Source organism: Sabethes cyaneus, chromosome 3 (genome assembly GCF_943734655.1).
Source record: "Sabethes cyaneus chromosome 3, idSabCyanKW18_F2, whole genome shotgun sequence".
In the NCBI taxonomy this organism is placed as follows: domain Eukaryota; kingdom Metazoa; phylum Arthropoda; class Insecta; order Diptera; family Culicidae; genus Sabethes; species Sabethes cyaneus.
The window spans coordinates 158854423-158866897 of NC_071355.1; the positions used below are offsets into that span (position 1 = coordinate 158854423).

General features: G+C 43.2%; 1 protein-coding gene across 1 annotated transcript in view; it reads right to left on the reverse strand.

Annotated features, from left to right (window-relative positions):
- Positions 1-1036: 1036 nt before the first annotated feature.
- The window catches only part of LOC128740327 (uncharacterized), a 199888-nt gene continuing 188449 nt past the window's right edge, over positions 1037-12475 (reverse strand). The window contains exon 13 of the mRNA XM_053835865.1: positions 1037-1354. Within this exon, the coding sequence (XP_053691840.1) occupies positions 1037-1354 (318 nt within the window). The remainder of the gene's footprint in view (positions 1355-12475) is intronic.

Consider the following 12475-nt stretch of genomic DNA (forward strand, 5'->3'; position numbering starts at 1 on the left):
TTTGAGGAAAATCTCAGTCCGGACGTACCTGCTCCCAAGGCAGGACGATCTGCAAAACCCAATGGACGGCCCGCAGGCAGACAAACGATAGTAATCTTCAATTTCCGAGACCGCGTCGTGTCGTGTCGTTTCGTTCGTCCGTTGTGCCTCGAGCCCGAAGGGCCCAATCAACAGATTTAGAGTTCATGCCGTTTCTCGTTTCAATTGGCGGCAAAAGTCAAAGGTTCGGTCTAGAATATAGCTACGTATAGGGAAATAAAAACCAATTCACTAGATACGTATAGCATTTGTGAAACAGCATGACGAGTAGAGACGTGGCACCTCACGTGGCAGGATATTTTTCTCGATTTTTTTTTCATTACTTGGAGACATTTTTTTCGTTTTTAACGGATGAGCTTTTGAGCTTAGTGACGGCAATTACATCCTATTTCGCATTGTCGTATTATAGGTTCATTCTTGAGACCTAGCTCTGTGCCGCGGATTGGTTGCTTATTCCATTCTGTGGTGAAAATGGGGGGTTTAATTATTACTCACTCTTCGATGTCCTATTTGTCAATTTTGGCATGTTGTTGGTGAGTATATTGTGTTAGTTTGGACTAGCGAATGCATTACAATCAATTTCACGTAACCTTAGATCCTGAAAGGATAAGATAAGAAAATATACAGATGATGAAGTTTTTATCTTAACATAGTGACGTAAATTGATTATTACGATTGGAGAAAAAGAGTCAATAATTTATTGTCATTTGAGTGAAAAGAACCGAAAGGAAAGTTAAAGTTACTCAATGTATAATGTGCACTTTTATCAGCTAATAAACTAATTTCATATTTTTTCAATTTCTCCCATTCGCTTGACGAGGGAAAAATCAAAATTGAGCCTCATTGTAGACAGGTAGGTACTTACATTTCATAATTATCCTAATAGGTAAGCGCCTGAACAAACGAACGGAATGCTTACAAGTCGAAAAACAATAGCGAAACAGCGGCATTTGGTTAACGGTGTTGCTGTTTACCAGCAGCGCAGCGGGGAGCGGCTTTACTGAATCAAGGGCGCATTTTGCGATTCACCAAAGTCCACCGTGTAGTACATGTCGTTTTCCAGATTCATTGGTAGCGGTTTATTGATTATTCGTTCCGGTTGCAGACTGTACGAGTTCGGATGTTGGTGGGCGTAACTGTAGTTGAGATTGCTGTGGCCACCGATCGGGGCCTGCTGTCCGTGTCCCTTGCCGCTGAGCCAGTGCCGGTTGGCGGAGGACGCTTTCGTTTTGCGGCCGAAGATCGGTATCAGCTGGCGGTGTTTGGTCGTAAAGTGGCGATAGCTTTGGTGCACCTTGCAGTGGCATGCGGTTACCTGAAACGAATAGAGGGAAAAATTGTGGTGAGATGAGGTGAGGCGGGTGAGAAAGAGTGGGATATGAAATCAAATAAATTGCGGCATCCATTGGAGGTCGAATTCGTACTGACTGGGCTGACCACTGACTGCTGCTACCCTCAGGGACACAACCAGCTGGCTTTTTCACCTGCTGCATTGGACGATAAATCGAGCCTCGCATCAAACGGCTTTATGATTCCATATTGGTACTTGAATATTTGTTTCGATGGGATGTGGTTTTCGGTAGTGCACTCGATTGTAGCGACGTGCTCGGCTCGACCACAAGTTGGATGATTCAGTGTAAGCATGGTGAGATAGATTCAGTTAATTTCAATATACACTCTATATTAGGCACTGAATCATTAATAATTATCTGTTATTTTCATCTGAATTGTATCGCTCTATATGATGTGTGTAGTGCATGCATGCGTTATTAGGTATGTTGTTGAACTGATTGAAGTGAATGTTGTATTTATTTTTCAATAATCAATTAAATAAACTGATAGCGCAGCAGCCTGGTCAAGCAATAGCTGGTTAATAACAACACGCATAAAAGTTCACTTGACCAACATTATGACGTAGGATGACGTCTTTCGGCAACATATCGGGACTGCATGAAGATATAGGGTCAGGTTTTAAACACTTGCAACTCAAGATTTCCTCAACGTATTTCCGCTGTTAATAGCACATCAGTCGATAGGAAATAGCAAATCAAAACTAAGCAAAGCCTTCTGTTTTTTAACTGGAGTTTCTTGAGCGTCTTAGTAGAATACGAAGATTGAAATTAAGGTGAAATTAGTCGTCATTGATTCTGCCAATTTCGAAACCAGTTTTTTTGTTTGAAATAAAAATTCTGTGCATGAAAATATATTCGCTGTGTTCAGATTAGCAAGAAGAATGCCGTATTTACATTTTTATAAACAGAACCCCGCTTTTGGGTCCAAAAAGTGCTTCCGAAATTGGGCTGAACGACGAAAAGTTGATGACTGATAGTTTCCCGTTAAAGAAAACTTTTTCACTATTGCATTCAACTATTAATTTTATTCACGACAGATATGTATTTCGCCTATGAATTGCAGGCTGCATCAGTGTCTGTTTTCGAACTAACGAACAAATGCACTAGTTAACTTCTGTTTTTTTTACATGACAGATTTCGCAGCCTGCTGAAAGAGTATTGGACAATTTCGGGACGAGTCGTTCAAAGTACACAAGCACAGAAAATAAATTCTAGCACAACGAAAACATCTTTTGTTCTACGTATCATAACCCCTTCGGTATGGTAAAAAGTTTGTCACCACTATTAGGACATTTTTTTGTATTCTCTTTTACTGTTGCGTACGTAACAGTGATGGGAACTATCATTAAAAATCGTTAAGTCGACTGTCAAACACCATTCGTTAAGATAGGGATAGCACCCCGCTGATTTTGTTATTGAATAGATTTGGAGATACATTGATAATACATTTTGTTATTGAGCGGATATTTAAAACAGTGGTTGTAAGATGAGTTTAATAACTGATTTTGTTATCATATATTATTTTGGCCTTAAAATGACATTGGATATATTTCATATAATTTTTTTTATTGATTAAAGAGATTTTAGATAATAAAATAAAATGGTTCTTTAATATCTCATATACTGCAGCATTTGTTATTCAATACCTTAATAATACTAAAATATGTTATTCTAAACTCTGAATACAGTCATGTTATTGCTTTGTTGTTTAAATAACACAAGTTGTTATTCATTTGGCCTTAGAGGAGTAAAATTTTCAGCCAAAACAAGACCAAATTTTGGTATGTGTTATTCGATTTCCAATAACACATTTAGATATTATTTTGCTCTTCGCTCCTGTTCGGGTTCTATACTGTAACATTTTTTTTGACTGGCCACAGTGAAATAAGAATGTTTGCTTATTATCATGTACGTATTCCAATTAGTTTCAACACATCGAGAGCTAAGCTCTCTCGATACAGAAACAATACGAAGCGACAGTATTAGCTGAGATTATGACATGGCACTGCATACTGGCAAATGTACAAAAAATTGTAACCGTTTCGGTTCCTGGTCCTGACATTCCAAGTAACGAATTTTCAATAATCATTGTCCTTTTTCGTTCGGCTGGGCTCATACCGATTACTCCATTGTGGTTCATTGCCTAACTTGTTTGCAGTTAAGTTTTTTAAGCATGTCGCATTACTAGGGCTGCGATGTCTAGAGTCCCAGACAGGTCTGCCGTCTTGGGTATAGTTAGCGAGACATAGCGTTTCATAGGTCAGCCGCCGCATCAGTCGTTGTTGGACGCTGTCCTTAACCTGGGATACAGCCGCGTACCTAGTAAGGGAACGATGATCCACCGTGCAACCGGATCACCGTCATGAGCCGCACCTAATTTGGAGGCAGGTGCTCACAGTTAGCAAGGCTATACCTTTTGCCAATACCATGCTATCAAGTCTTGTGAAAGGGTTACCGTCTTCACTGTAGTGACGAATACAACACATTTCTTAATTCAGCCGCCCACTCCGGATCAGACGCTGTCGTGAGCCGCTCCTAACCTGGAGTTCAATCGCGCACTGAGTTGAGAAATCATCAAGCCATCAATGGCCACTCCTGAAGTGAGAATAGACGCTCAAAGCTGACAAGGCGTTCGCATGACTGCCTCCTTGATTATCGGTATACGATCTCAGTTTCCACCGGGGTTGGTTAACCGTTCTCCAGTAAGGTTTCCCGTATTCCGGTTGGTACCACGAGGAGGTAGACATAGGAGTTGCAGGATAAGAGGCTAAGGAATCTCTATGAGGTCTATTTTATACCTGCAAGTACGCCAGGTAGCGATGTTACGCATTATCCAGCCGTTCACCAACCTCACATCACCTTTACTGAGACTGATAGCCTGCGGGAGTGCCACCTTTGTTTTGATCTCTTATTTTAAAGTTTTCCAAAGCTCTTAAGAGTACTCATTCATGAGTACAAGCGTATTCGTTGCAGTGGACATTAGCAAAGCGAGGTCGGGGCTTTGTTGGAGGAATATAGGATATGCTGCGTCTCGTATTCTTTTCATTCTTCTTTTCAATTCTAGCGTAACCCACTTGTCTGTGCTTCTGCTTTTCACGACTTTTACAACCCCTGGCATATTTACGCAACGCTTCAACTCTTCAATGAGATAACTTTCTCATGGATATCATTTAAACTCACTGCTCATTTACAAATCAAGTAGGGTAGTACGGCTGTATTTTTTCAACATTTAATTTTCTTTCTTTTCCTACATTCAGCAGTTTCTTTCACTTTGTCCAAGTTTTCGTAAAGAGACATACACTAAGTTTAATCATCAGATATTTTAAAACTTGGTGCATCACTATCATTTACATCACAGTTCGAGAATATAAAGTCAATCAGTGTTTGACTAGTACAGGTTAGGCGCGTGCATTTCTGGACCGGTTGTTTGAGTCACTGCACTTCAAAATTCTTCTAAGATTCTGACTGTTTACGTCAAAACCAGCTTTGTTACAATTGACTTAATTGTACAAATAAACATGATTTTCAACAGTTACTATTTGACATAGAATAAATGTTTGAAATATTAGCGATTAATACGACTATAGTGACTAAATACAAAAATAAATGTCAGCCACGGCACACCCTGTGGATCCTGTGTTTGTGGAAACACAAACGATCATTTACAAAAGAGTTTTTCTTTTCAATCATCCCCAGTGGTCGCAGTCGCCCATAAGAGGCATAATGGCAAAAACATGGGGTTGAAAAACCGCTAACCAAATTTATTGCTACGACGTTACGGTCAAAACAAGTATGAGAAAACGTCGTCAAGCTGCGCACCCCCAATTCGAATCAGCAAGCCACCAATAGACCAGTGGCCGATATTCTGAAAAGTTGCCTCACATTAGCATACTCAAACCCTTGCCCAATAGCATACGACAGCGACCGTAACCGTGTTAATGCTAATTGTGCACAATTCTCTAACACCTTGCGAATGAATGGTATGGGGCCATGTAAAACCTTTCCTCACGGTGCAAACCGCCGCCACGTCGATCAGAAACGATTGGCTTCTAGTTTCGTCTATATACCTATACCCTTGAATTGCCTTACTTTTACCATTCGTTGCCACAATGGACAAACTGCAGCAGGACATCGTGGCGGCTAACCGTCACCAGGAGCTATTTTGAAATTGAAAGATCTAATTTTACGACACGACACCTTAGGTATCAAAATTTGAAGCAAAAAATAATCGCTGCATCGGCTTGGAAACACAAAGGTAACCAACCATTGCCAGATCGGGCAGAAACCGCACAGAAAACACGCTGCATAAAGCATGGTAGCGAAACACTTACAAACTACCCCTGTTTATGGTGCTCGGTTTTTGTTTTGTAAATTTTAATTAAAAATTTTACACCATGCCAGCTGAGTCCGTTGCGACGCCCGTTCTTGTGGAGCTTCTGTTGGATCGAGCATATGCAAATAGGCAAAACCTATCCCGTGGGTCTGCTGTTTTGCAGCAAGTATGGTACAGACCGAACGGGGTGAGCGGATGCAGGGCCGGATAAATAAAAGTTTGCTGGTGCATAGCGATGTCACACGGTGCAATCAATTGCAATAGCGGATACAGTAACGAGGTAGCTTTCACCGATACGTTCGGCAGAACTATGCATGGTAACGTGGTATCATTCCTCGATGGGGATTCATAGAAGGGATCAATTGATAGTTATCGCTGGATGTTGGTTATGAGTTTCCAGAATTGGATATAATACCAGGCGATGGACATTTGTGACTCACAACATAGATTGCTTGGCTTTGGAAAATGGCTTTTGCCTCTGTAGGGATTGAATAGTGGGAAGCGGAGTTAGACTATGTGGAAAATAGAAGTGTTTTTATTTTTGCAGTTCACACGGGCAGAATGGTTTTGGGCTTTGCATCTAATGGCGCGATACATATAAATGAAAAGTACCGGTTACAGTAGCATCCGGCGATTTATTGCAACATTTTTTGTTGTAAAATATGATTTTGAGTGTGTTTTTTATGATTCTTTTTATTTTATATGGGCGTTTAGATAAATACATTCACCTAAAAATAGCGCAAAGCATTTCCCTTTCCCATATATACAGTGCAAAAAAGTCACAATCATAGTTATGGACAAAAATACATATGTGTGACTTTACAGAACCAGCGTCAAAGTTGTTAGAAACTTATCTAGAACAAAGAGCGCCGAATACATTTGTCAAAAATTGTAACAGTTCATGTAGTTTGATCAAATCTGATGTGCCGCAAGGCTCAATGTTTGGGCCGTTACTATTCCTATTATTTATTGCCGTTACGTGGAGTTTGCCTTTGAAAAATCGTTTACAGCTGCATGCAGAAAGCGCCTGTCCTATGTATGAAAAAAGAATCCTCTAACAGTTAGATTTGAACGTGCCTAAATCCCTAAACTATTACCTCACTAGATGTAAAAATACACTCAATACCTTCAAATGATAGTAGATTTTATGAACTTTTTCGGATTGGTGGTAGATTCAAATCTATCTTTGAAAAACCATAGAGATCATATCGTTAGGAAAATAAAACCGATATTAGCGAATAAGAAAGCAAGGCCATTTATTAAGCAACACATTATGCCTTAAACCACAATACATCAAAATAATGGTCGCAGTGGTGCTAACCTTTCGATAAAAAAACGATAAAAGACTCTGACTGGAATTTATACAATGCCTCCATATTGCTACACCTCACATATATGAGCTCAATTTTACCAGAGCGGTAGAGCGACCAACGAGCTAGAAATGGGCTTCATAGTAATTGGTAGAATGCAGGATCGGGTAAAAGACTGTAAGGCGATGAACGGGAGGATGCGTGTGTTGAGGATAAAAGGCCGTTTCTTCAACTACACCATCACAAACGCGCATTGGCTACACGAAGGCAGACCCGACGATGAAAAGGAAGCGTTCTATGCGTAGCTAGAGGAAAAGTACGACAGCTGCTCACTACGGGACATCAAGATCGTGTACTTTCCATCGTAGACTGAATCAGTCTATTGAGAGTTTACTGGGGAAGTTGTTCTCGTCCATGATTTTCCGTAACTCTTTCCGATCGATGGTGTCATATGCGGCTTTGAAGACAACGAATAAATGGTGCGTGGGAACACTATATTCTCGGCCCTTTTCTGCGCAGTGTAAATATTGGGTCCGTTGTAGACCGTCCTTCGACGAAGCCGGCCTCATAAGTTCCAACAAACTGGTGATAGTCGGCAGAAAATGATTTGGGACAGCACTTTTTAGGTGGTATTGAGAACGGTGATCGCTCAATAGTTCTTTCAGTCTAAAGTCCAACTTGTCGCCCTTTTGTAGGTCGAGTAGATAACCCCATCTTTCCAGTCTTCTGGTAGCTATTCCGTATCCCAAATTTTAACAATTAGCCGGTGCATACAAACGGCCCGCTTTTCTGATCCCATATAATAAGCTCCGCTTCGACGACCTTCTTTCCCAGCTGATTTATTGTTACTCAGCTACATGATGGCCTCCTAAACTTCATCTATCATTGGGGTTTTTTTTTCGTGTTGGGGATTTACCACCGCGACCATTATTTTGATCTATTGTGGTGAGCTTTGGGGTTGGCAACCATCGAAATCGCTTTCCGCGCCGCCATGGCTGTTCGTCTGGGAGCTATTCAGGTCTTTATGAAATGTTGCTTCCACCTGTCGGTCCCTCACGTTCGTCCGTCAAAATACTGTCATTTATATCCCGACACATTTCGGCTCGCGGCATTTAGCTTTTGCGGGATCCGTTCAGTTTCTGGTTTACTGAGAACGATACAACCTCTCCAACTCTGCAGCTTTAACCACTTTCTGAATATGTGGTTCGCCGTAGAGACGCGCGAGCTCGTGGTTCATTCTTCGCCCTCATACACCGTTTTCTTGCACTCCGCCAAAGATGGTTCTTAGCACCCGCCGTTCGAAAACTCCGAGTGCTCGTAGGTCCTCTTCTAGCAGTGTCCACGTTTCGTGCCCGTAGAGGACAACCAGTCTCATTAGTGTTTTGTACAGTGTGCATTTTGTACGTGTGCTCAGATTGTTCGACCGCAAGTGTTTGTGGAGTCCGTAGTAGCCCCGACTTCCGCTGATAATACGCCTTTTAATCTCACGGCTGGTATAGTTGTCCTCTGTTGCCAGTGAGCCAAGGTATACGAACTCGCCGACTACCTCGAGCTCATCCCCGTCGATTACCACGGTACTGCCCAAGCGGGCCCTGTCGCGCTCAGTCCCGCCCGCCGGCATGTATTTCGTTTTAGACGTATTTATCTTCAATCCAATCTCCTCTGCTTCGCGTTTTAGTCTGGTGTACTGATCTTCCACCGCCTCAAATGTTCTGCCGACAGCATTCACGTCATCAGCAATGCAGATAAATTGACTAGATTTATTGAAAATCGTGCCCCGCATTTCGATCGCCGCTAATCTTATCACACCTTCAAGCGCAATGTTGAATAGCAGGCAAGAAAGGCCATCTGCTTGTCGAAGTCCCCTGCGAGATTCGAATGGGTCCGACAATCCACCCGAGATTCTCACACAGCACTGGATCCCATCCATCGTAGCCATGATAAGTCTAGTAAGCTTACCCGGAAAGCCGTTTTCGTCCAAAATTTTCCATAGTTCTTGTCGGTTTACGCTATCATATGCGGCTTTGAAATCGATGAATAGGTGGCGCGTGGGGACTCGGAATTCGCGGCACTTCTGGAGGATCTGCCGCAGGGTGAAGATTTGGTCTGTTGTAGACCGACCCTCCATGAAGCCGGCCTGGTAACTTCCCACAAATCTATTGGCTATTGGCGATAGTCGATGAAAGAGGACTTGGGACAGCACTTGGTAGGCGGCATTCAGAATAATGATCGCTCGGTAGGTCTCACGATCCAGCTTACCGCGTTTCTTGTAGATAGGGCAGATAACCCCGTCTTTCCACTCCTCCGGTAGTCGTTCTGTATCCCAAATCTTGACAATCAGTTGATGCAGACAGCCGACCAACTTGTCCGGGCCCATTTTAATAAGTTCCGCTCCAATGCCATCCTTTCCCGCTGCTTTGTTGTTCTTCAGCCGCTGGATGGCTTTTTTAACTTCCCTTATCGATGGCGGTGGCACATCTTCGTCGCTTGCTGCACCAATATGATCACTTCCTCCGCTATCATGGTCTTCCGCCTGCACGCCATTCAGGTGTTCATCGTAGTGCTGCTTCCACCTTTCGATCAGCGCACGGTCATCAGTCAAGATACCTCCATCTTTATCTCTGCACATTTCGGCCCGCGGCACGAAGCCTTTGCGAGATCCGTTGAGTCTCTGATAGAACTTCCGTGTGTCGTGAAAGCGGTACAGCTGTTCGAGTTCTTCGCACTCCTTCTCCTCTTGGTGGCGCTTCTTTTCCTTGAAGAGTCGGATTTGCTGCCTCCGCTTCTGTTTTTATCGCTCCACATTCTGACGGGTGGCTCTACGCAGCATTTGTACCCGTGCTGCGTTCTTCTCATCCAATATCTGCTGGCATTCCTCGCCAAACCATTCGTTACGTCGATTCGGTGCCACACTACCTAGGACGTTCTCCGCTACGCTGTTAATTGCTGTTTTCACGGCATTCCAACAGTCTTCAAGAGGGGCTTCATCCAGCTCACCCTCTTCCGGCAGCGCGGTTTCGAGAGATAACGCGTAGTTTTCGGCGACCTCCGGTTGCTTCAGTCGCGCTAGATTATACCGTGGCGGGCGGCGGTATCGTATGTTGTTCACAACAGATAGTTTTTGACGTATCCTTACCATCACTAGGTAGTGATCCGAATCAATGTTAGCGCCCGGATAGGTTCTGACGTCGATAATGTCTGAAAAGTGCCGACCATCTATCAGAACGTGGTCGATTTGTGATTCCGTCTGGTTGGGTGATCTCCAGGTGTACCGATGGCAGAGGTTATGCTGGAAGAAGGTACTACGTATGGCCATGTTCTTGGAGGCGGCCGTTTTCGTTCGTTTGCGGGTGAGCGCTGAACCGTCCAATCACCGGTTTGAATTCCTCCTCATGATTCCTCCAACCTGAGCATTACAGTCACCGATGATAATTTTGACATCATGTCTTGGGCAGCGGTCGTATTCACGCTCCAACTGCGCGTAGAATTCGTCTTTGTCATCATCGGTACTTCCGAGGTGAGGGCTGTGCACGTTAATTATGCTTATATTGAAGAATCGGCCCTTGATTCTTAATCTGCACATTCGGGGGTTGATCGGCCACCACCCGATCACCCGCTTCTGCATCTCGCCCATCACTATAAAAGCTGTGCCCAGCTCGTGTGTATTGCCGCAGCTCTGGTAGATGGTATGACCATCTCTATACGTACGTACCATCGTTCCTTTCCAGCATACCTCCTGCAGCGCTACGATGTCGAACTTGCGGCTCTTCACTTCTTTAGAAAGCACGTGGGTACTTCCAAGGAAATTTATAGACCGACAGTTCCATGTTCCTTCAACTTCTAGAAGACTTTGGGATCTTTTTTACACTGGTATTTTTGTAATTTTCGGCGATTTTTAGCAAGAGTCAAAATCATTACGTGGGGCAAAACGCCAAAACCAGTGGACAAAATGTTATACCTGATCCTTACATGGTGGAAAGATAACCTGGAGGAGAAGCACAATGTGGTTGCGGTGTTTCTGGATTTGAAAAGGACCTTTAAAACTATATCAAGAATAAAGCCTGATCCAAGCGCCTTACGGAAGGAAAAGTAGGCCTTCCAGCTTAAATGCGTCGTTGAGTGGAGGGACGAAATTATTTGTCCTTTTTACTAGAAAAGTGACAAGCTGGATTGTGAGAACTACCGAGCGATCATCCTGAATGCCACCTATAAAGTACTCTCCCAAGTAATTTTCCATCGACTGTTGCCAATAGTCAATAGATTTGTGGGAAGGCCGATTTCATGGATGATCGGTCTAAAATGGATCCTCCAAAAGTGCCGCGAATTCAGAGTCCCCACGCTGTTCATTGATTACAAAGTCGCAAATAATAGTGACAACCAATAAAAATTATGGAATTCATATTCTGTACGGTAAACACGTGTTAAGGCGTTGTTAATAAAGTTTGAGATTAATAAACACTCCTGGCATTCAAAAAACCTTCTAAATCGCTTGAAGCCACTGAATTCAACAATCCCAAATTAATTTTAACGGTCCGATATTCGCTTTTCTCTGAGATACGGTCGAAACCATAACCATAACACGGTGAATTGATTGTACCTCTAGCCACCATTCTTGTTTGTGATAAGATTTCCGCAGAATGATCGTAAACTTTTAATGAAAATATTCACGCAAAGTTTTCTACCCTCATTATTACGCTGCTGCTTCCTTACCAGTGTCAGTGTTAACTGAATTTTCGGATTACCTACGAATGGCCGAAACACAAATGGCCGAATCACGAATGGCCGAAACACAAATGGTCGAAATAACGAATGGCATAATATACCAAATGGCCGAATCACGAATGGCCGAATCACAAAAGGCCGAATCACGAATGGCCGAATCACAAATGACTGAAACACGAATGGCCGAATGTCATATTCGACCGAAAATATTCATAGCCTTCAACCTGCGCAAACATTGGGTACATGCTGTCCTTACTCGCTGCCGCTCGTTCGGACTTAACTAAGGGATATTCCCTAATAAACAGTAAACCCAGGAAAATGCATGCACCTAAATAGTAGTGGTTTCTGCAGGGGGGCTGCCCCCCCGCAGTGGCCGGCGCTTCCGACGGCGGGTCACCGGCGCACACTCGCGGCCTACGGCCGTCTCGCCCTGAATCATCTAGGAAACATTTGCTACTAACACGGTAAATACGTCTCGCACCTTATAATGAAGATGTATGAAGAAATATGAGATAAAAACCAGGTAAAACAAGTTTATTACTCTATCACTAAAGCGGCCGAAATATTTCATTCAATATCCCGCCGTGTCCATCTTTGTTGATCGCACATAGCAAAGCCAACAGTTGTGTCCATTGTTGTTGAACACGGTTTGCTTTCCGCACGGTAGTTGGTAGTTGTCCTGTGAAAAATGAGTGCATCCGGCGATTCATCCGATGTTG